The sequence below is a fragment of the Melanotaenia boesemani genome, chromosome 18, assembly GCF_017639745.1.
Source record: "Melanotaenia boesemani isolate fMelBoe1 chromosome 18, fMelBoe1.pri, whole genome shotgun sequence".
NCBI classification, from domain to species: Eukaryota; Metazoa; Chordata; class Actinopteri; order Atheriniformes; family Melanotaeniidae; genus Melanotaenia; species Melanotaenia boesemani.
In genome coordinates this window covers 7,298,751-7,324,606 of record NC_055699.1, presented here as the reverse complement: position 1 = coordinate 7,324,606, position 25,856 = coordinate 7,298,751, and the positions used below count along the sequence as shown (strand labels likewise).

The 25,856-nt window shown below is 39.4% G+C and overlaps 1 protein-coding gene across 1 annotated transcript in view; it reads right to left on the bottom strand.

Annotated features, from left to right (window-relative positions):
- Positions 1 to 11,540: 11,540 nt before the first annotated feature.
- The window catches only part of LOC121629286 (vasoactive intestinal polypeptide receptor 2-like), a 53,705-nt gene continuing 39,389 nt past the window's right edge, over positions 11,541 to 25,856 (bottom strand). Inside the window, exons 6-13 of the mRNA XM_041968932.1 lie at positions 25,087 to 25,225; positions 22,426 to 22,576; positions 20,285 to 20,345; positions 19,284 to 19,353; positions 18,371 to 18,462; positions 17,877 to 18,015; positions 14,672 to 14,713; positions 11,541 to 14,573 (exon numbers count right to left, since the gene is read on the bottom strand). Coding sequence (XP_041824866.1) covers positions 14,400 to 14,573; positions 14,672 to 14,713; positions 17,877 to 18,015; positions 18,371 to 18,462; positions 19,284 to 19,353; positions 20,285 to 20,345; positions 22,426 to 22,576; positions 25,087 to 25,225 — 868 coding nt within the window. The 3' untranslated portion in view covers positions 11,541 to 14,399. The remainder of the gene's footprint in view (positions 14,574 to 14,671; positions 14,714 to 17,876; positions 18,016 to 18,370; positions 18,463 to 19,283; positions 19,354 to 20,284; positions 20,346 to 22,425; positions 22,577 to 25,086; positions 25,226 to 25,856) is intronic.

The window sequence follows — 25,856 nt, the reverse complement described above, 5'->3', positions numbered from 1 at the left end:
TTCATTATTGTCTTAATTATGATTCTTAAAATAAAATTTAATCAAAGTTAATGTTAAATACGTGGAACAGATCTTTACAAATAGCTATTTCTTGATTGAAAACTATTTTAAAAAATAAGGTAAGAGGAAATAATACCATTAACAATATCATTGTCTTTTGTTACTCATTTCTTGAAATTACTTTATGTATATTTTTTAAAAGCAACAGCCTTATTATTTTCATCTCAAGTCAGAATGTTACAGTCGGTTCATCCTCATCGAGCCATTCTCCTGCAGTTGTCACTTGTTTATTTGTCTTTTTGTTTTGTGCATAAAAATAAAAACGGCATCCTCTAACCCTCGTTTGCCTAAGTAAAGTAAATAGTCCCATTATAACTAATGGATTGTTCTCATAGTTGATTCAGTTCATCCTCTTATTGTATTTGGCTTCTAGGAAGTTGCTAATGCGGCGCCAGTAATGGCTTAAGTAAACTGTTATGTCTAATGACAGAACCATCTGTGAACAACAAAAACAAACAGAAGAAAATGGAATGGAAAAAATAAATAAGTAGGTTTATTTTTAATGTCTAAAATGATCAAACGTCAAGAAAATGGCATTTTATGGTGAATTCTAAATTAATCAGGAGAAGCAATCACTATTTTTTTTCTGTCTGTCTTTGCTTGTTGCTTAAATAAACACAAGAATGTTGAAAAAAGGTTAGTGGATGGCTATGTAAAGTTCACTAAAGCTGATTGGACTCTTGAGTGAAGATGAGTTATTCCAAGTCATATAATCATATGGCTTTGTGGTTTTAGTACTCACCAAAATGCAAATTTCCTGTCTACACAAAGATAACTGATTTACATTAAATTGTTGCAAACTTGCCCCATCTAAAACTGCCGTTTGCCAAAAGCTGACCTGAACTCATCACCATGAAGCTGAATTTTGTTAGGATGAGTTTGTTTTGCCTTCACTGTTTATTTCACAGCTTAAAAAGATTTATTCCCTCACTTGCAGACACCTAACATGTTCATCTGCTGCCTTGCTGACTGATCTTTCAGAGAAAAGGGAAGGAAATGTTTGCTTACACACAATCATCTGATGACTGGCAGTGTTTCCTGTTTTAATGACCTTCTGTCTTACAGCGTAAACCCACAGTTATTGCTGCAACAATGTTCGTAGCTCATGAATGAACCATTCATTGCATTTTGGCGATCGTTTGGAGAGGCAAAATGGATAATTGGGTTTCATGTAACTCATTTGCCAGGAGACTGAGATCTCAGCCAAGGACATGATTTACACAAATACCAATCTGTTAATCTGTCAACAGCCATAATACAGTAACACAGAGCTGCTGTTAAAGTGAAACAGACTCCTGCAGCTGTTTCAAGTAGTAGATGGTCATGGGCTGCCACCTGCTGGATAAGCACACACACAACTGCAGCAAAGGTTTTTGTGAGGTTAATCATAGCACTATCCCATTTATCTTTTAATGAACTTTTACAATTAATATGTTGACAGAAACACTGTGACTGTGTCAACACTACTATCCATCCAGCTCTCACACACTAAGAAAGCAATAACACACATGTGGGAATGCAATTTATTGAAATGCCCGCATGCAGGGGTGGTGTCAGGGGGTATGGCCCCCATACAATAAAAGGTCAAAGAATCCACCAAGTGCTCAGTTTAAAAAGTGAAGGACGAGAAAAAGAAGAGAATAAACTGGACAGTTTAATGCATGTAATAAAACAGTCTAACACAAATGCATGTTTCAGAACCACTGTTAACATTGTAATATATCAGTACTAGCTAAGCTTAACATCATGCACCACATAGCCTTCAGCTTTAGGCAGAGCAGCAGCAGGTCCCTCATGTCCAGATAAGCACTAATGTGACACAAGGTAAGCTCATGTAGCCACTTCAGTAAGAATCACATTCATCATAATGTTTTTAAGCATTATATTTTACCCATCCCCTTGCAAGCGAGTTCCAGTACATCAGGTTGGAGAATTAGAGTCCCAAGTTCAAGGACCAGGAACAACGTTGTTTCAGCCACTGTTTCTTTTTGTAACAAGACCTCATTTACTTTTTTGGTCTTGTACAGAAGTCTATATCTATTTATCAGTTCATTTTTATTCATTTAAGTTTTACTTCTCTTCTTTCCTTGCATCTTATCTTATGGTTTTTGTATTAATATTTTAATGATCTGATATTTTATCCATTTATCTTAATCTTTATTCATCTTTATTTAAGTCTGGCCATTCAACTTTTATCATGCTGGCCATTAGGCATTTTCTAAAGGTTAAACTAAGATCGTATTTATTATCTTTATCTTACGACCATGGGAAAAAATGTCTGAAAGATATTGTCTTGTCTCCACCTGCCTCTTCTCTATCCCTGTGCTGACTGACATCATCACTTTTATCACCTGACCAAAGAACTGACTGATGTTACACAACACAAAAGTTGTTCAAAATTTCTTATTGACTCCTTGTAATTGCATATAATCTGTGACATTAGAAAGATACTATAATCATTTTAATACAAAAATATGTTAAAATGATTATAGTCCATTTTTGCAGGGATCTGAATTAAACAAAAATATAATTTTAAGTCTGTACATTATATGAAGGTCAGGTAGGAACTTCAGGATGTCAATGGCTGATAACATTTTAATGAATTTTGAAGCCCAAGTGCCCTTTTTGTCTAGGGGTGAAGAAGGGAAGTAACACACAGGTCAGATAGGGGATTAATAATAATGCCCAGTTTATTTACAATAAATGAAGAAATAATGCAGTATACAATAATAAAATGGGTCAACAAAAACTATTCCAGTAAATCCTCAAGATAAAGAAAAAGCAACATCTGACAACTTAAAGCTCATATAAGCACAAATACAAAATATAACTAAAGGTGTCCTTAGAACAGGTATAAATGCACAAATAGGTGGATAACAAACATAAGAAAAACAACACAAATTCACATATGAAAACCCACACTTGAATCAACTCCACTTAGCTCAGGGAGGATGTCAAAGCCAACACAGCCAGTAAAGAACACAAAGAGCCAATATGCTCAGACAATAAACGACAATAAATAAGAAAGTCGTGACGTTTAACTGAACACAGGTGCTAACTGCAATGCAATATCAGGTGTTGAAACATTTAATCCACTCAATGTTAGTGGCAGACTAAAAGTTAGTCAAAGCTCATTGCATTTTTTTGGCCAGTAGATGTCTCTGATGGGGAAAAGATCTCAGACGTGTGAGTGCTCACTCAAGCGCATGCATGACGCAGTAAAAGAAAGTGACTTGCTAAAGGATTACTGTGACCTTTTCAATGGATTAGGCTGCTTATGTGGTCAGCACCACATGCAGATTAATCACAGTCACTCTAGTTGTGCATGCTCCCAGAAGGATTCCAGTGGCACTCAGGGACAGAGTGATTGAGGAAAGACAGCGTTTGGTAAAACTGGGAATAATCACAAAACAGACTGAGCCAACAGACTGGGTGAACAGTATGGTAACCATGGTTACATCCAAGAAAATCTGTATCTGCTTGGACCCACTTCTCACTGTCAAGGAAGTAATGTCACACATGGCAAATGCAAAGTACTGTTCTTTGCTAGATGTAAACCAGGGCTTCTGGCATATCAAACCTTCAACACATCTTAGAAGATACAGATTCCTACAGTTACTCTTTGGGATATCATTAGCACCAGAGGTGTTTCAGAGATCTGTAGCTAAGATGACTGAAGGACTCAAAGGAGTTGTTAACATCATCAAAGACTTGCTCATGCATGGAGATTCTATTAAAGAGCATGACCTCAGGCTGAGGAAGTTGGAAAGAGCAAGTTGAAACAACAACTTGAAGCTTAACAAAAAACAAATGTTTGGCCAGGATAAAATAAATTAAGTACATTGGTCACACACTCAATGCCAGTGGACTTAAACCAGATGTGTAAAACGTGAGAGCAGTGACACAGCTACCATCTGCACAGAACAAACAAGAACTGCTGAGGTTCATGGGAATAATCCAGTATGAGAGTGACCACAGGCCAGTGGAGAGCAACTTTAAAAAGCCCTTACACCAGACTCCAGAGGTGCTGCAGAGGATGCTGCTCAAGCTGCAGAAGTCTTAAAGTCATGTATTGGCCAAGTAAGGAGCTTCACATTGCAGACACATTAAGTCACGCTGCTTGAGAGAGAGTTACAGACAAATGTGATTACATCTCAGCTGCCAATTTCAGAGGAGAGACTACTTAAGATTCAACAAGTAACAACAAAGGAACCTGAAATGCAGCTCCTTAAAGACATTACATTCAAAGGATGGCCAGAGGTAAGGAGTGCAATGTCCAAAAGAAAGAAAAGAAATTTAGCCTTATTGGACATTTAGGGATGAAATTACACACTTGTATGGGCTGATGTTTAAATGAGATGAACTCATACTTCCAGCTTTTTCTTGTCTTCCAAACAAGACAAGAAATGCCTAACAAAATCAAAGAGTCACACCTAGGAATAATTAAGTGTAAAGAAAGAGCCAAAGATGTTCTCTATTGGCCATGCATGTCACACTGAACAGGTCATTCAGTGAGCCATTTGTAATGAGAAAAGAAATGACAATCCAAGAGAACTGTTGCTCCCTCATCCAGTCAGACCAGTAGAAAGTAGGGACTGATCTCGTCTACTACTGAGGAACTGAGTTTTTGTTGTTTTGCTAAATATAGGCTTACATAATAAACAGGATATAAATCTCAGCAAACTTAAAATCAGGGGTGTAGCACAAAATTCTGGGCCTTATGTAATAGAATAATACTTGATGTGTTACTAAGATTCTTTTGTTAAAAGTGGTACTGAAAGGTTCCATATATTGCTATGCAATAAACCTTTGCTAGGCTTCGCCAACAAGCACACAAGTGATGTTTTGTATTGTACCTCCTGTTCAACTGTAAACTTCTTCTACTCTGTATCTTATAACATGTAGGCTGGGCAACCCAGGAAAGCTGCAGGCCCAGACAAAGTGTGTCCAAGACTACTGATGACCTGTGCGGAAGAACTGGGGGAACCACTACAACAGATCTTCAACCTTAGTCTGCAGACTGGGAGAGCGCCCACCCTCTGAAAGACATCCTGCATCGTTCCAGTGCCGAAAAAGAACCAGCTCAGCGAGCTGAATGACTTCTGACCTGTGGCACTTACTTCACATTTAAAGAAGACGTTGGAGCGGCTCTTCCTCAGCCTCCTCAGACCCCAGGTCCAACACACCCAGGACCGCCAGCCCTCCTTGCTCCGGGACAAACTGAGCAGGATGGGAGTGGACTACCACCTGATGGACTGGATCTACCTCACTGGCAGACCACAGTACGTCAGGCTGAAGGACATCACGTCTCACACAAGGTGGTCAGCAGAACGGGAGCCCCCCAGGGCACAGTGCTGGCCCCTCTTCTCTACATCCTGTACACCTCGGACTTCTGCTATAACTCGGAGCTGTGTCATAGTCAGAAGTACGGTGATGACACGGCCATCGTTGGGTATCAGAGGTGACAGAGAGGAGGAGTACCGGAGACTGGTAGGGGAGTTTGCTCCGCGGTGCCACATTAACCACCTACAGCTCAACACCTCTAAGACAAAGGAGCTGGTTATTGATTTTGGGAGGTCCAGACCAAGACAGCAACCAGTCCGGATAAAGGGAGCTGTCTGTGGTTGCCAGTGTCCTCTTCTACACTGTGGTGTGCTGGGAGGGCAGCATATCCAAGAAGGACACATCCAGACTGGATAAACTGATCAGGTGGGCTGGCTCTGTGGTCAGCATTAAGCTGGACTCTCTGGTGACGGTGGCATAGTTGAGGATTCTGGACAAACTGCTGGATATTATGGACAATGCCAGCCACCCTCTGCACACCGTCATCAGTAACCAGAGGAGCTTGTTCTGTGAAAGACTGCTCCTTCCCAAGTGTAAGGACCACCAGGCTTAAGAACTCTTTTGTCCATCATGCCATCACACTCTACAACTCCTCACTTGGGGGGAGGAGGACAGAGAGGAGGGCATAGAACAAAGAGAACGGTTAATAAAAGGGGGGTAGCCATCTACATGTGCAATACATGCACACACAGAGATGGACACTTTCCCTGGTGCAATAACCTCATTTTCATCTGTAGTGTAATAATTTTAATTCATATTCTATACAAGGCCATATCTAGCTCTTTTGTCTTTACTTATATTTATTTTTATCTTATTTATCTGTGTGTTGTTCTTTTTACTCTTTTTGCTCTCTTGTGTGCTTATTTACCTGCTTTTTCTTATGTGCTGCTGGAATTTTGAATTTCCCAAGGGAGTCATCCCAAGGGATTAATAAAGTTAAGTCTAAGTCAACTTTCTGATTCATGTCAGTGACTTATTTTCTATTTAATGTACTGACTTAAGTAATTCAGTAATAATTTTAAGACCATCCTTTTTCCAAGTGAGATATTTTTATAAGGTATCAAATCAGACTCAAAAGCACCAAAAGTATGTGATATAATAATCAGACTGACTTATTCATCATTGATTATGGCCTTAAAGTTGGAAAATTCTCCTTTCGTTGTATTTGATCATTTAAAAAATATGGTAGATTATTTGTCAACATTACAGACTCTGGAGTTTGGTGTATTTAGTTTTTCGGATAATGTGATCCCAGTAGCATCTTCACAATCATGACATTACAAGGAATCAACCGACATCAAATATGCCATGATTGATCTGGGAAATTACTAAAACATCAACATGTTTTTTATCATGAGGTCTCATGAGGACTTTATGCGACAAGGGGAGCCAATACACTGGACAAGGTTTATACCAACATCAAGCTGGGCTACAGGGCCAGACCTGTACCACACTTGGGCGAGTCGGACCACATCTTCCTTTGTCCCTGCATATACCCCCCTCTGGAAATCCACCCCCACCACCATGTAAAGCGCTTTGGGTGCCTTGAAAAGCGCTATATAAATCTAATCCATTATTATTATTATTATTATTAAGACCATCAGAACATGATCTTTGAGGACGAGGACCTGGATGTATTTATGTACTGTACTGTGTTACATCAAGAACTGTTTGGGCACTGTTATATTAGAGAAACACATCCGGGTTTACCCCAGTCAGAAACCCTGGATGACCAAAGAGGTGAAGCAGCTGCTGAAGGAGAGAAACACCACCTTCAAAGCTGGCAACAGGGCTCTCTACAACACAGCCTGCGCCAACTGGATGAGAGGCATCAGGAAGGCCAAGGAGGACTTCAGGAGGAGAATCCACGACCATCTGGACAGCAACAACAGTAGACAGGCATGGTAATCTGGCATCAGAGCTGTTGAGGGCGATGCTGCGCTGGCAGAAGAACTCAACCTCTTCTTCACCCGCTTTGAGACTGAACCACCAGGAACAACAACGTCACCACCAATGTGAATACAGTGGGGGTGAACGAAGTGAGGCGCACGCTGAGGGGGGTCAACCCACGAAAGGCAACGGGCCCTGACGGCATCCCAGGAGGGGTATTGAAAGACTGTGTGGACCAGCTCGCAGGGATCTTCACCAAGATTATTAATCTGTCACTGACACAGTCTGCTGTCCCATCCTGTCTACCTCCAATGTCATCCCCCTACCCAAAAAATCCCCCGTGACCAGCCTCAACGACTACCGGCCGGTGGCACGCACATCAGTGGTGATGAATGCTTTGAAAACCTGGTCAGGGGTCACATAGCCCCCAGCTGGGACCCATACCAGTTTAGACAACAAGGTAAACTGGTCAACAGAGGACGCTGTGAATGCAACGCTACACAAAGCGCTGACACACCTGGAGGAAATTACGCCTGCCTTCTCTTTGTGGATTATAGCTCAGCTTTTAACACCATCCTTCCCCACAGTTTTGTGAGGAAACTGCTAAACCTAGGACTAAAACTAGGACCTCCTTCCACATGTCTCTGGATAAAGAACTTTTAGTCAGAACGCCCACAAAGGGTCAGGATCGGTCCCCACACATCTCCGCACCCCTCACACTTAGCACTGGTTCCCCTCAAGGCTGCGTGCTGAGCCCCCTGCTTTTCACTCTCTACACCTCAGACTGCACCCCCATCCACACCAGCAACACCTTCATTAAATATGCAGACAACACCACAGTGGTCGGTAAGGTTGGTCATAAAGCATCGATTGGAACCTGGACTTACTTTATTGTAATCTGTGCAATACCTAATCTGAGCAATAGACAGTCGGTGCAGTATCCACATTGGACAAAATCCACTCTGCACAAAATATACTGTGAACACTACCGTTGTTGCACCCACTTCCTTCCTTTTTGTATATGTATCAGAGATTTTATATTTTTTTATTTTTATATTGTGTTTTATGCAATGTTTTTTAATAGTATTTGTAGTTTTACAAGTGCACTGAAAGGTCTGCACCTTACTTTTCATTGTACTCGTTGATGACAAAAAGTGAATCTGAATCTAAAACTATAACATTTATAACTTTGGTTAATTTTTTATAGTAACAGACCCATGTTGTCCCTAAATGAATCTATGTTGCCTATGGACAACTGCTGTTGATATCAGCTCAAACTGTGTGTTAGTTCAGGTGCTGCTCAACTCTCCTCTGTCAGAAATTAAAAAGAAGCGGCTGCCCCTCATCTTATTTTCTTACTCTATGTTTTTTCTGTCCATTTTCTGGTGTCCAGACTTCCCTTCCTTTGGGAAATACATGTTTTCTCCTCTGGCTTTCTTGCTGCACCTTATGTGTAACTCGCTTGAACAGACCGGTGCATGTACTAATCCATTCTGAACAATTTTAGAGGGGTGTTAAAGCCCTAAAAGAACACCGATAATTATTGATGATGCCACATTCTTTATCTCTGCACCTTCATTCAGGCAAACTGACTTTGATTGTGATATGAAGTAATCAGAAATTCTAAAGTTAAACACATTCCAGGATTGTCAAGGGCCTCTCACCCTGCAGTGGGTCCTGGATAAAAAGTACGGTACACCCCCCTCCCCACGGCTGCTGAATCATGTATTCAAGGACTCTGCAGCAGGTAGCCTATCCGGACTGTTACATTAAGAAAATACCAACTACATAACTTAAACATCGTGTGACAGCTGTGAAATCACCTTACAGTAATACTATAATAACAGAACATTATCAGATTGTTCAGTTGTGCGCGTTCCCGTGATGGACATGATGTTCTCCGGAGCAGGAGAAATACTCCAGCTGCTCCTCGCTAGAGCGCGAGTGTTTCCATCTTCACTTCCATGTGATAGTTAAAAACAATACTTTTTTAAAAAGACATATTTTTGTCTCATTTTCAGCTGCTTGACGTGTTTTCCAACGCGCCCACTGCACTGACGAAGTGTGCACACTTGTGTGTGTGTGCGCGCGCACGTGTCTATGCGTGTGGCATCACACAGGAGCAATGACATGCCGTCATGAAAAGCAGATAAATAACATCAGACTGTTTAGCTTTTTTAATAAAATAATGGTATAAACTTCTTCTAGAGGAAATGTAACCCGAAGGTAGGCTACTACTGTTGTGAGTTGGAGTTGTATAGAAAACAAGATCAAAATAAATTAAATTGAAGTTCTATTGGGGGTGGTTGTTTATATATATATATATATATATATATATATATACAGTATATATATATAAACATAAAATAATAATAATAATAATAATAATAATAATACATTTTATTTCTTGGCGCCTTTCCACATCCAAGGTCACCTTACACAAAAAGAAAGAATGAAATATATACACTGCTCAAAAAAATAAAGTGAGCATTTAAACAACACAATGTAACTCCAAGTCAATCACACTTCTGTGAAATCAAACTGTTCACATGCAACACTGATTGACAATCAATTTCATATGCTGTTGTGCAAAGGGAACAGACAACTGGTGGACATTATAGGCAATTAGCAAGACACCCCCAATAAAGGAGTGATTCTGCAGGTGGTGACCACAGACCACTTCTCAGTTCCTGCTTTCTGGCTGATGTTTTGGTCACTTTTGAATGCTGACTGTGCTTTTACTCTAGTGGTAGCATCAGACGGAGTCTACAACCCACACAAGTGTCTCAGGTAGTGCGGCTCTTCCAGGATGGCACATCAATGCGAGCTGTGGCAACAAGGTTTGCTGTGTCTGTCAGCGTAGTGTCCAGAGCATGGAGGTGATACCAGGAGACAGGCCAGTGCATCAGGAGACGTGGAGGAGGCCGAAGGAGGGCAACAACCCAGCAGCAGGACTGCTACCTTCACCTTTGTGCAAGGAGGAACAGGAGGAGCTTTGCCAGAGCCCTGCAACATGACCTCCAGCAGGTCACAAATGTGCATGTCTCTGCTCAAACAGTCAGAAACAGACTCCATAAGGGTTGAATGAGAGCCCGACGTCCACAGGTGGGGGTTGTGCTCACAGCTCAATACCGTGCAGGACATTTGGCATTTGCCAGAGAACACCAAGATTGACAAATTCGCCCCTGTGCCCTTCACAGATGAAAGCAGGTTCACACTGAGCATGTGACAGAGTCTGGAGACGCCGTGGAGAACGTTCTGCTGCCTGCAGCATCTTCCAGCATGACCGGTTTGGCAGTGGGTCAGTAATGGTGTGGGGTGGCATTTCTTTGGGGGGCCGCACAGCCCTCCATGTGCTCGCCAGAGGTAGCCTGACTGCCATTAGGTACCGAGATGAGATCCTCAGACCCCTTGTGAGACCATATGCTGGTGTGGTTGGCCCTGGGTTCCGCCTAATGCAAGACAATGCTAGACCTCATGTGGCTGGAGTGTGTCAGCAGTTCCTGCAAGGCGAAGGCACTGATGTTATGGACTGGCCCGCCCGGTTCCCAGACCTGAATCCTACTGAGCACATCTGGGACATCATGTCTCGCTCCATCCATCAACGCCACGTTGCACCACAGACTGTCCAGGAGTTGGCAGATGCTTTTGTCCATGTGTGTTACGAGATCCCTCAGGAGACCATCCGCCACCTCATCAGGAGCATGTCCAGGCGTTGTAGGGAGGTCATACAGGCACGTCGAGGCCACACACACTTCTGAGCCTCATTTTGACTTGTTTTAAGGACATCACATCAAAGTTGGATCAACCTGTACTGTGTTTTTCCACTTTGAGTGTGACTCCAAATCCAAACCCTCCTTAATAAATTAGATTTCCATTGATAATTTTGGTGTGATTTTGTTGTCAGCACATTTAACTATGTAAAGAACAAAGTGTTTAATAAGAATAATTCATTCATTCAGATCTAGGATGTGTTATTTTAGTGTTCCCTTTATTTTTTTGAGCAGTGTATATATATATATATATATATATATTTATATGTATAGATAGATAGATATATCGATCTGAAAAGCTTCATGGTCTTACAGAGGGTCAACATCAATCCCCTTTACTTGTAAAGAGTCTGAAGAGCCGCACTTAATATCCAACAAACCTGACATCTAAATTATGTCAGTTTTACCTCTGGTACTTGATGAGCCACGAGAAGGACAACAAACAGCAGTAAACATGTGAATGATTGAATGTGATTGAGCTTGCTAAACATTGTGTAGACAAAATGTGTAGCATTTCCTTTTCAGACTTTATTACTGCCTCAAAGGGTAGCTATTATAGCGCTAACAGATTATGTTTTTCACCTATGTTTTAGTTATCATCACCTGTAAGATTCATATTGTGTTAAGCTTTGTTACTGCTGCTCTGGCTGCTAAGAGTTTTCAATATTAATGATGTATACTACTGAATAAATTTATTCACATTCTTCTACTAAAATAACGAACATTGAATAATGCTTACATATTAAGGCTAAGCATAAAAAACATTCACAGACAATAAAAATACATTTTTCAGATCTTAACTCATGAATGCATTTATATGCAACGTGTGTTGTTAAAGAGACAATTTGACTTCTGCTGAATGGTCAAAGTTTTATACATCAAACATGGAGTTACAGCTGAATTCAGAAGCTTACAGATCAATATCAGTGCTCGGTATCTCTTATAAATACAACAAGTCCAACTGTGGAAAAAAAAACAAATGATACATCATAAAAATGCTTTCTTGTACAAGGCAAAGATGTGGTTTTTGGTTGACTGACAGCTGAAAAGAAACTGAAATAAAGCTCTTAGTTTGATTTTTTTTTTCCTAGTAACCTAACCAAACCTTTGTCTGATTAGGTTACTAGACAAACATAGCAAATGATGAAAGCGATTTCTGATTCGGTTTCTAATCCTCTTTAAAATAATAATGGTTAAAAAAAAAAATCTAGGTGAATCAAAGATAGTTTATCAGTACAAACATATTTATCACAATTTGCTCTTCAAACACCCATATTTGTAAATGTATGCATTCTTCACAAATCAGAATATATGAAAAATGCTTTAACACATTAAAAGAAAATAATAATAATAACAAGAGCTTCAGTCATTTGTACATTTCCTGAGCTTTTACCTAGAAACGGCTAATTATGATCTTCCCATCAGGATGTTGATTCCCAGACTGGGCTTAAAAGATAAGTCCAAGAGGTTGTGAGATGATAAAATTGAAAAACAGATAAATGTATTTAAGCATACAAAAAAATTAACAAAAATACCCCCAAAACAAACATTTTGTCACAATATGTTTGCCAAATGAGGGGAAACGTCAGGTGTCAGTAACCCATTTCAAATTTAGACCAAAGCCTGCAGAGATGGTTGTTCGGCCATCTTCTCCCTTGTGATCCAGCAGAGGGCGCTCTGGTATCAGCTCACCTAAGGCATGCCCTGGTAATATCTCAGCAAAATAAACTAATGCTAGGTTTGCTACATTGCAACAAAAATGAAGGGAACTCATAAGCAATAACTTATAGGAGGGGAACCACGTCAAAAATAAAAATAAGAGAAACCAGTCTTTGGAAGTATTTTGGATTTTACAGTAAATGTTACAGTAACAAAAGCAGTTTGAATTTTGTGGACTTACCTGCTAGTTTTGCCATGCAACTGCATCTGCAGAGACACCACAGAGATGTCGCCTGAGTGTGGCACGTTGGCTTTAAGAAAATATGATGGAACTGAACCATGATACAAAGTTCAAAGTTGTGTTGCAATCTTATCACACATGGAAAACTGTGTGAGACCACACAGACGAACACGAAGAGGATTTCAAATAAGACACTTGGTGGCCACACACATCTGTGTGACATTCACTGCTCACTGCCTTTTAGACTTACGGAAACTTGACATGGAGTTGAGAGGCTATATAGCTGTCTATGCTGAAGAAAGCATCAATTGAACAGGATAAATTTATTATCACAACTATAGCTGTTATCACGATCAGTAGAGTAATAATCAGTATTTTCTCTGGGAGAGAGGAACTTCCTTCTGTGGGATTTTTGGGCTTTATAACTCTGCAAACCTTTCACATTACAAAATGAAAAATATGTTCTGAAAATTGTTAATATGTTACATTAAAAATGACCAGTAGGGGTAGTAACAGCTGCACCACAGCTTACACTGGCTCTCTGCCGGGGAAATGGATGTAATATGACAGATATTATGACAGCATGACAGATAATCTTATGAAATTGTGTTACATTGAGGATAATTTAAATGATTTTGTTTTCTTCTGAGATTTGGTTCTGCAAAGATTTGAGTTCAGGGATCCTTAGAATGCACTCCAGGAGGTAAATACACTAGGACAAGTCATGTTTCTCTTTTGCAGGCTTGAAATTCAGTCTCTGCAGCTGGGAATGATATGTCTGTAAAAGGATCCTTGGGTTGGACTTCCTGTGTTATGACTCACTTTAAATATTGAGAATCACTCTTCAAAAATGTCTTCAAAGTAGGTCCTGCCCACAGCAGAGGGAAAACATGGTCTCCACTCAAATTTGTAATGCATAAAGGTACCTCACTGTCTTCACCTGTGATGGGATGCTCTACAAAAGTGATTAAGAACCCAGACCTGTTTTAAAAGCTGCCAAACTAAGACTTTAAAAAGACAAAAGTGGATCTAGACAGTGAGGAAAGATGGCAATGAATCTGCAAAAAGACCAGGAAAACTGGGATTCTGTATCAGTATATCTATATATGCAGTAAATGTTTACCACCAATAAAAATGTCAATGGTTTTTGATCTTTCGCTAGGTTAAAGGCAGATAACATCTGGTAATTCTCTTTTAGCCATTCACTGGGGTAGTTAAAAAAATAAAATATAATTTTACTTGACAGCACTGTGGCATGCCATTCATCACTGTCCTGTTTTTCTCTCTTTGGTTGGCACAAAGCGTTAAAATGATCACTTGATATTGTGAAGTTTCATCCGGATACAGGCACGTCGGCAGCATATTGTGATGTCATTCTCCCCTCAAGTGGTCACAGTTTTCAGTGCTTGCTCTGTCTTCATATCCGTTCCTGGTCAGAGCATGCTGGTTTCAGTCTGCAGGATGGACTGAGCTCTGATGTTTCTGGGAAACTGTGTGGAGTTTTCAGTTTCATTCCGGTTGGCTGACATAGAGCGGAGCCTGTAGTCCTGTCCCACACAACGTTTCAGAGATAAACTCCTCCATGTCCTCCTCAGCTCACTCTGAACCTTTTTGTACAGAGAGGAAAGTTGAATTATGCATAACTGCTGTATGTACTTAAAGGGTGGTTCAGATTTTTGTCAAAAAGCTTCATGCATAGCCTTACCTCGCTGTTGAGGACACAGTAGAGGACAGCTACAATCAGACCCTAGAAGACAAACACATTAAGTTATCTTGAGAACCAATATAAAAAAAGAGTTGATGTCTGACTTTCAGTCTCACAGAGTAATGTTTTGGAGTAACATATGCTGCCATCCAGATAATATCTCTTTAAGGAAGGCCTGTTAATTTCAGAAAGACAGAATCAAACCAGTCTACATGCAGATCAATAGTATGACACCACAGTAAAAAAAAAAGACATCCGGGGACAAATGTACACAAAAACCAAGTGGACGCCTTTTACTCCTCACAAACTGGTACACTTTAAACTTCTGTAACAAGATTGTCTCATAGGCCTCCACAGTGCTGCAGACCGCAAACAGCAGGCAAACCACAGTCCATGTGTGAACCTGGGACTCCCTTCTGATCATATCTGAGCTGAGGCCACTGGTTGTTAAACCAACGGTTTCTTTTTTACTTCTGCATAGTCGTTTGCTCTGAACTAACAGCAGATTCCTCATTACATGAGTTTGACCATTTTAAATACAGTAAAACTACCAAATTTGTGTTCATTGCTGCTTTCATTACCATGCCCTTTTAGTTGTGTAGTTGACGTATTTCTTTGGAAATGGAAAATTAGGGGCATGTCCGCATCCATGGATATGTACGATGCTCAATTTGATGTGTGTGAAGACCACAAACCTCTTTAAACGTCTGACTATCATCAATACCGTAACACAGAAGCAGAAGCAGAGGTGATGAGGTGAACTAAAAAGGAGGAGGACAGTGGTGCTAGGGTGGAGACAGACGTTACACAGAGTCCTTTGGAGCTGCAGGCAGATACTATCAGCTAATATCCTGGTACTGAGAGAGAAAATGTGGAGCTGTTGGACATGTGTAGCAATGCCCCAGGTTTGTGGGGAAGTGATTTACATCTCTGTTTCCAGGTTTAAGTTTGTATGCTGTTTAAACAACATAAGTTCCCTGCAATTTTAAAACTATGGCTTCCTGTTTTGTTCAAATGTGTAGTAATAAATATGGTTATAAACTAAGTAATGAAATAAGTAAATACTACAATAAATTGCCACATGCATTCAGTTTGGAGTAAAGTGTCACCACATCTCAATTCCACAGGCCAAGTTTCAGTCAGGTTAAGATTACCTGCAGAGTAGATGATTACTTAAACCAGGTGTCATTAAACTATTCAGTACTTGGAATAAAACAGCCACAGTGAACTTTTAAAAGAAAAAAACAGATAATTTTTTTTTTAAATAGATGAGATGGAGAATAACGCACATAATTCAATTTTATTTTGACTGATAAATAAACTGAATATTTTTAATTTAGGGGCAAATAGATGCTGAGGTATATGACCCTGTGTTGTTTAAAACAAAATAAACCAACTGGTCCTATTCCACCCAGCGTGGCTATAGAGCACAGAGATGTTTCGTTTTCTCCAGAGGCACCTATGGGCTCCATTTAAGAAGTAAGAAAACAACAGAATTACGGTCTCACTTTCTGAATAATAATAATATTAATAATAATTAATAATAATAATAATAATAATGGATTAGATATGATATAGTGCTTTTTAAGGCACCCAAAGCTCTTTTACCCTGGGGAGGAAAGACGGAGACGTGGCTGCCAGTTCGCACCAAGACCTCTCCGACCATCACCGAACATTCATCTACATTCATTCACCTGTGATGCCAACACTGGAGGCAAGGAGGGTTAAGTGTCTTGCCCAAGGACACAACGACAGTTGACTGCGGGAGTGGGAATCAAACTGCCAACCTTCCGGTCAGTGGACGACCTGCTCTACCGCCTGAGCCACTGCCGCCCAAGTGAGTGATTTCTGAATGAATCACATTTTCTTTTAATTTGTGTACTTGATGAAAAAAAAAAAAATTCAGTAGGTCATCTGGTGCATTAATAGAAGAAATTAGGCTTTTAATGTCTTTATTTTCCTAATAAAAACTACAGGATTGTAAGTAGTGAACAGATGTTTCATTTCTCCAGTTTACTCCACATCAAAAAGAGGTGGGCTGGTCTAAAATATAAAACTCCCGGGCTGAAAATTGGTTCCACTCCAGCCCTGAGCCCTGTGATGACTGAGATATTAAAGGAGAGCTGCGTTTATGCACAGTTGTATACATCTTGCAAAAATAATGCATTTGGCCATTTTTTCTTTTTGTGTACGCAGTTTAAGTCATTAAAATACACACAGTTTCTATGAATATCTGGCCCCTGGTGTCAAACTGCCCATCTGCAGCTCAGACCTGTCACACAGTGAGTACATTTGTTTCATTAGGAATTTTATAGTATGACAAATAAAATAAAATAAAAAAAAAGAGTGAGGGAAGGGTGCAGGGTCTGCAGTGATGCGGACTCTGCATCGGTCTGTCATGGTAAAGAAAGAGCTGAGCCAAAAGGGAAAGCTCTCAATTTAGCGGTCGATCTATGTTCCCACCCTCACCTATGGTCACGAGCTGTGGGTAGTGACCGAAAAAATGAGATTGCAAATACAAGCAGCCGAAATGAGTTTTCTTCGCAGGTTGGCCGGGCTCTCCCTTAGAGATAGGGTGAGAAGCTCGGTGATCCGTGAGGAGCTCAGAGTAGAGCTGCTGCTCTTCCGCATCGAGAGGAACAGCTCAATCATTGCAAATCATTAGCTGTTGTCTACGCACCCTTACTGTGCACACATCTCCTGTGTGTACGTGTGGAAAGCTGAGATTCTTACAATTTAATTTATGCAAGGCATTTAAAACATGCTGTCCATATCAAAAACAATCAATATTGTCAAAAAAAAAATTACAGGCAACTCATCAATAAAGCCTCTTCTTCCGCTTCCATATTTTCCTGACATGTGTCTTTGATTAACAAAGGTTCAAATAATCCAGTTCAGCCAAACCTCTACCCGTCACATAGGGTCCCCACATATGTCCTCTGTAGGCCTACAATTCTTAGTGTAAATAATGAAAGGATGTAACATGTTTTGGGTTGTTGTTCAACTGGGATTGAATTTACCTCATTTTAAAACCTTTTAACTAAAAATAAAATCTTTCATCTACCCGATATTTTAGCTGCTGCCAAATCCTGTTTGTTCATGTTTGCCATTCATTTTCCTCCAAGCAAAACAAAGAAAGAATCCCGCTTTTCATTTATCAATTGCATGTTTGAATAATCTATTGCTGAAACCTATCACGTCATACCTGGAAGGATCCAAGGCCGAGGTCAAAGAAAATCTTGATTTGCTCCAAGGTTTTATCAGCTGGCTCCATAAGGTAGCAAAACACCACGTAGTTCACTCCAAACAGAGGGATCAGCAGGAGGGTGGACTTAGCCAGGCGCCTGGAAATCACACACAAAACACACATTGTCCATGAACGAATCCATCCCGACTCTGACAAGCAGAGTTTTTACAATGATTTTAATAAAATATCTAGTGTCAAAATAAAACAAAAAATGTTTTAATTCAGGATGTTTAGTATACTTAAATCTTCAGCATGGTTGAGTATGTTTACACACTAGATCCAAGTTTAAAAGTCATATCTGGCAGAAAATTAAACATAAATAATATTCAGATACTCAAATAAACATAATCGATTACAAATGTCAGATAAGGCTGCCACAGCCGTTTCCACATCAGTGGACCATCACAATCAAACCAATGACAGTTCAGGGGTAACATATTATTCCTCTGTACCTGTACTGCGACTGTTCGTTTCCTCCGACATCAGCACAGCGCAGTTTCTGTACCAGGATGCGAATGATGCTGATGAACAGAATGAAACTTACCTTGTAAAGAAAAACAGCAATGACAAAGGCCCATTAATGAACGTCGGAAAACTCAAATCTACAGTCAATATTTGTCTTGGTGACTACAGATAAAGAACTAAAAATTCTATATTTAGTTTAAGAGACTAACACAGACTCACAAAACACTGTCAAAAACACCTCACATTACTGCAAAGAGCTCTTTAACTGTTTTGTAATTACATGCAAAAGGACATTATTGTCAATTTAACTACAGCATGACCAAAAAGTTTATTAAAGCAACCTTAGTCAAATGATGAATGGCAGCATGAAAACAAGCCATAAACATGCCATTTATCACTGACAGATAATAAGAAATATGCTTTCTCAGAGATGAAAATCATGGTAAGGCTGACAGTTTTTTCTGACAGATCATCTGCTGGCTAACATGTTTCCCGACAGATTAAACCTTATCAGGCACTTGTCTCATTTTCAGAGGTTTTCTCAATGACTCAACAGCTTTCAGTGGGTTGATAAATTTCACTGTTAGTGTAGAAGAACTAAAATATGCTGTGTGTAGGACTGCTGAGAAACAGAATACAATACCCTGAAAACACTTGAAAAGCTGTGTAGGCCTAATCATATTAGGAAAAACTCAATAAAATAATAATATTAATAATAATGCACCTTAATCAATAAGTTAAAATGCATATTTTGTAAAGAGAAAAAAATGTGTCTGTATAAGCTCAGATTAAAATCAAAGTTTAAAAGCACCTTGAAGCTAAAAGAAAACAACCTGACTAATGCTAACTTAAAATAATACCACATATTAACAACAACAACATATAATGGATAAAACTTACAATGACAGACGCCATTATGGGCCAGTTCATGAGTCTGTCAGGGACAGGATTGTCATTAATCTCCCAACAGCTGAAAATCAGAAAATACATTATTTTAAGTACAACCCCAGTTCCAGAAACATCTTAAAACAGCAACAAGAATTTTTGGCTAGACAACGCTCATCTGCATCCATCATGGACAGCATGGCTTTGGAGTGGAAGAGTTCGAAGGTTGAACTGGTCTGCGTGCAGTCCAGACATTTCAACAACCTAAATCCTATCTTAGGCAAGAATGGGACAACAGTCCTCTCCCAAAAGTTCCTGCAGCTGGTCTCCTCGTTCCCAGATGTTCACAGAATATAGTTTAAAGAAAAGAAATGACACACAGGAGTAAACATGGCTCTGTCCTATTGTTGTTTAAACAAATTCAAGATTAGCTAATATTTTTTCTCTTACTTTTCAAATTTTCCAAAATTGTGGGGTCATCTGATCACAGAAAACATTCATGATACAGTTTCAGACTACATTGCTGGATGCTGTGGTGGACTGTGTTGAGCACGATAGTTTTCTCATACAGCACTGCCCGAGGGATCAAAAGACATCCAACGGTGGTTTCTGCCTTTAGGCTTTACACACTGGGATTTCCACAGACTCCTTGAATCTTTTTTACAACATTATCCTCTGCAGAGGCTGAAAGAGCTTTTTTTTTTTTTTTTTTTTTTAAATCTTGCATAAAGATTTTTTTTAAACGAATGATTGTTTGATCAGGTTTGACACAATGTGTTGCGTAATCACCAATCGCTCCTCATAAAGACAAAGACTTTGGTTTCTTTTATGCCCAATTGTGACACCCTCACCTGTCATGAATTAATCCTTCTTTCTGAAAATGGAGTTTCTAAAGTGGGCTTTATACAATGGATGAATCTTAATGTGCTGCACACAAGAAGCAACAACTTCAACAATCAGTGTTAAAGAAGTGATGCAAACTGCATATACTTGCAGATCAGGTGGTGCAGACTCACCTTGTATCCTCCAGGTTTATCCTACTTATGATCCAAGCCACCATGAAAACAAAAGGGATTCCTACGAGTCAGAGAGGAGGAGATAGTCTGTTTTATTTCTCTATCTGCCAGAGATAAAGAACATCCTCACAAGGTGCCACACAGGAAATACAATGTCAACACCCACATATACTGTACATTAAACAGCTGGGGCTCAGTGGTAATGCATTAACAGGGGGAAGTGTTGGTAAAGTGGTGATAGATAGTGGAAGAAGATGTCATGTGGCACCAGCTGAGACAGAACGGAACAAATCGAACACAGAGGCCAGGAGACTGTTTATACCTCGACCTTTCCCTAAATACACCAGTATACTTCACCAGCATGACGCACTGTCTTTTGGTCTGTCTGTCTCTATGTGACATTTTCTGCTGCAACTCCTGAAGTGCCATGGAAAAACAAGAAATAGGTATTTTTCTATTTGAAAGGGAGAAAGGGACTTATAAGTTATGTTCAGAAATAACTCAACCTGGAAAAGTTCCTTTTCTGGGTGAATAAAATTGTGCTTTTGCTCCAACAGTAGACATTTTTATCATGACAGAGCTAGCTCTCATTAATGAATGAGAAGAGACAGCAAATGGTTAAAGAATGGTAAATATTTTTAGAAATAACAATGCAATTGACATAACTGAGTGTTTCACACTAACAGATCAGGAAGAACTGAGCCACTTTAGGGCAGTTTTTCAGTTCTTTAAAAAAGGTGACCTGTTCCCTGCTGTTTCCATTTAACAAGTCTATTTCCACATCTCACCTGTTTTTATTGCTGTTGCAAGATTTTTTTTTTTTCTATCAAAATCTACTGTGTTTACTTGAAAAATAAAGTCTTCAAACCTGAGTTCCCCCAATTGGGGGATTTTCAGAACAAATTATGCCAAAATGGCCACTTTGGAGACTTCCCCCGAACTGTCTGAACTTCTATAATTTTGTTCTGCTTCAGTTTCTCAGAGTTAACCTTTGCTGAGATAATATTCACATATTGTGCCATAATTTCATAAAGCTACATCATTCCAAACAGAACAACTTAACAAATCTCTCAAGTGTTCCCTTTACCAAGACTCCAAAAGCATGAAAATGGACCTTGTGGTTGCAGAGATATACTCATTTCACAATAGGTATGCAATTTTTGAGCAGAGGCCTAAAAGATAGGCACGGGGCTCAAACGGTTTCTTTAAACTGAGGATTTTATGTAAGGTCAAATCTTTTTTTGATCATTTAACAGTTTCATTTTGCTTTTTATTACATCCCAACTTAATGTTGGTGTTGGTCAGGGATTCTTTCCACAGCTGGTCCAGATTTCTGCAGCTCATCTGTTGGCACAAACATGTAAACAGGAACGTGTTTCCTTTGTACTGGTTTCTCTTTATTGACTCCATGTACACTTTACAACTGAGTTTAAGGTTTTATTCTCCACTTATAAAGCACTTAATGGATGTAACCTCCACACTAATCACATCTACTGCTTTTAGTTGTGCCGAGGTCTTTCATTTTCCATAAGGTTCCGGATGTTTCTTGAATTAAATGAATAGCATTAAATTGTCAACATTGTGTGTCTTTATTTATTTATTACATTAAATTTTCTTGATGATACAGGTGATCCATTCTGTTTCTTTCAGCAGCGAGGACAGCAGCGTTATGTGTGTGTGGTGCATGCCCGAAAAAAAAGATTCTCTCAAAAGCGCCTGTGTAATTTAAACCCTGATTATAAGTTAACTTAACTTTTTTCCAATGTTTACACAATCTTTGAGTCAATAAAAAAACAACAGAAATTGTTACTTGTCTTTGAAAAACATATAAAAATAATTTGGTGAATTCAAACATATTTTATATTTTTTGCATTTCTTCCCTGCTGGAGAAGTCCCATAATTTTACTGCTTCCTTACCTTAAGTTAACTTAATTTTTACTTTTATGTGCAGGCTCTTCCACTCATGTGAAACCCAGCCTGTCATGACAACTCTAGAAATGTTATAATTAATTAAAATCAAGTAAACTGAGTCTAAATAAATTCAGTCTGAGTCTCAGATGCCTCCTTTAAAAAACTTAAAGCTTGGAAAATATGGAATTAGAAAAGATTGGTTTGTTGTCTCTGTAGTGCAGGCACCCTACCCCAGCCGATGACCATGTAGATGGAGAGGTGGGTGGAGTAGGTGTGGTTGACAAGCAGCAGCATGTGCAGGTAGAGACCTTCCACCAGCAGCCAGAAGAAGTTAGCCATGACGAAGTAGTTAAAGAACACCAGACTGGCCTTGCAGCCCACCTACAGCAACAACATACTTTAGTACAAACAGTTTGCACAGTTAAGTAACAAATCATTAAAAGTCATTAAGAGCTTTCAGCCTGGCTGAAATGGCTACACAGTGCACCAGTAGCCTGCAGTGGCCCAGCAGAGCACTGGGATCAACATTTTTCTTACAAAGAGCTGAAGCACAATGCATAATATTTAAAAAGTCATGGTGGAATGAAAAGAATTTGCATTGATATAACGAAAGGTATAATCAGATTTTCACAAAAGGGGGAAAACAGACAAGGAGAACCAAACCAAATAAAACAAATAAGAGAGAACATGTTAAAATGTTAACATGTTAAATTTTAAAATCATCTGTAGGAACAAAACAAAAGTACATTAGTCAAAAAGGCAAGGCATTATGCATGCATAATAAAGCGTACAAGAAATAAAATAAAAAACAAACAAAAACAAAACAAGCCTACATGGTTGCAGTAGTCCCCCATTTTATCAGTACTTATCTGCTTTTTCCTTTTGAAGCCAGATAGTAAAAACAATTTTCTCCATTAAGTTAATAAAGGTAAAAATGTAGATAAAATGAGCCACAGTAGCCAGGTTCTTTTGAAGCCAGCACTTTAGATGTTTTTTTGTTGTTTTTGACTGATAAATCTTTAGGAAGTAAGTGTAATTCTTGCTTAGACCTTTAGGTGTAACTCAGAGAGTTCCCATTACCGTTTCAAGTCCAGATTTTGAAAGAATAAACGGACAAATCCTTTCCAAAAGGGTTAGTTGAAAGGAAATGTTTTCACCTGTACTGATCTCTAATCTCAGAGCTTCCCATGCTAAAGAGCAGGCTATATTTACAGCATAGGTTGTCATGGTGATACAACCTCAACAAAGGTGAACCAGCTTCATGATGCCAAATATCCTGAGCTAAACCTGAAGTTACCTTGCCAAGCCAGTAATCCTGCTTTTAAAGCTAGTCCTCTGAAATGACTGAGACATAAACATGGAAATAAAACACTGGCAATACAAGATTAATAAGAAATGTTCAGTTCTGCAAGTCCTGCCTCAAAAGTTCAAGGTAATCGCAACAGCAGTATCCCCTTAAAGTGCTGGTTTTTTAGGTTTATTGAGGGGTTCCCCCAGAATTCTGTTTATCCTTTAGTTCCTATGACTGAACAAAGGAAGCCAGGAAAGAATCCCAGTAATCCCAGTATGCTTCGGTTCCTGCAATGAAAATACAGCCTCTGTAACTTTTTTCAGCCCAGTGAGCAACAACTCTTCTTCCTAAACTCTTGGATATTTTTATTCTTTATCAGTGCCATGACACTCACAAATATCTTGTAAGGAAGAGACTTTGATAATTTTGATGGTACACTGACATTTATTATGCATATTCCTTTGTTACTCTGATGTCCAGGACATCACATGACAGCTGCGTTTCCTTTTACAGCACCATGTTATAAGTCAGCAACTCGATAGCAACACACTGACCATTTTGAATGTGCACGTTGGCTGGTACAGCAAAGAAATATGTAGAGCAGTGGTTCCTAACCTATGGTATCTTCCTTGAGGACCCTGTTCATGCAAATACTAAAAAGCCATGGACCCCCTGCCCCACCAGGGGCTGAAACCATGGTTGGTTTAATGCTTTTAAAAGTGAGAATCTCACCATAAATAATGTATTCTGGCTGAGTCCTGTCCTTCAATAAAGCCAAAGTTAAATTAACATATAGCCTTACTGTTTTCCTTTAAAATAGAGGTATTGTGTGAATGGTAAATAGTCTGTATTTATATAGCGTTTTACTGTACCTGGTCCCTGGGGTTCACCTTGGGGACCCCCTGTACGCTTTTGGGGACCCTAGGTTGGGAACCACTGGGGTAGAGGAGAGTATTGGAGGAAAAAGAAAGAGAGACAGCGACAGAGAAAGCGATAAGAGAAAAATCAACCTCGGTTTGACTTTTACTGGCTGGACAGAGCTCAGAAAAGGAACAGGATGCAAAATAAATGCTGAATTAACTCTGTTATGGAACGCTAAGGTGTAAATAAAATCTGCCAATGTTCAGTAGTGTTGCTTTGAACCAGCAAAATACAGCTGTGATGTGATGTCTCAGACTGGGAAAAGAAAAAATAAAAATCTGTGAAATGCAGTTTCTCAGCCTGGAAAGCTGAAGGACAACAACAAAATGTCAATGTGCCCTTCAAATGAGTCAGAAGCACAAAGTTTAAAAGATAAAAACTTATATTGCTTTCAAATTAATAGGCCATTCTCCAGGTTCACATACTTTTGTAGCCTCACAAATGTGATATTTGCATCACTTCCCTGAATAAATAAACTACCAGGTACATTGTTTATTTTTCAGTTTGTCTAATTAGGTTTTACAACTTGTGATGGGAAAATCTAATGATGCTTTAGGTTACTTATTCAGAAACTTAAAAAGCAGAAGAGTTTAAGTAGCACCAAAGTTGACAGTAAATGTCGTCATTGGATCACTAAACTAAAGAGCTGTGTGAGTGCGTTGTGTGTGCGTGCTTTCACCAGTGAGGGTTGCGTGCTGCAGTCGATAGTTTCATCCTCTGAGAAGAGCAGGGTGTCTTTGATCAGAACAGCCACAGCTCGCAGCATGAAGGACACAAACAAGTTTAAATGGATGTAGTTCCTCATGCAGTGGAGCCTCCTGCACACACACACACACACACACACATACAAGAATGCTGAGAAGTGTGTTTATAGAGAGTGCCGGGATGTGAATCCAGTGAAGGATGCACTATCTAAACACGCTGATAGCAGCCGAGTGAACAGCTGGAGACCATCCAGACTGAGCTGCAGTCCTAGCGCACACATTTCCTCATTAAACTGTTATGCTGTGTGCTAAAACGCATATATGTGAGTTCAAGTTTAATGGGCTTCTGTTACATTAGATGAGTTCATTTGTCCAAGTTATCCTGATTTCCTGGGTTACTTTGAGGTTAAGGCATTTGCACAAGTCTGATAATAAATGTTGGTGTATTGCTCCCATCCATCACTTTAAGCTGCTAACATTGATCATAAACTTTCCCTTACACAGACAAAAGACTTTAAGTTGCTAATGCTGTGTTTATGGACTTAAAGGAGAAACATACATGAGCTCAACAAAATCCTTCTACAAAAATATTTACATTAAAACTGATCAATGATCATTTGAACATTTATTTGGCTATTTTCTATGCCAAAAGGATTTAAACAGTTTCCAAAAGAGTAAGAATGCTTTGTGAAATGTACAATAACAGAATGTTATTACAGGTTAAAGAGAAACTTGCTGTGCCCTG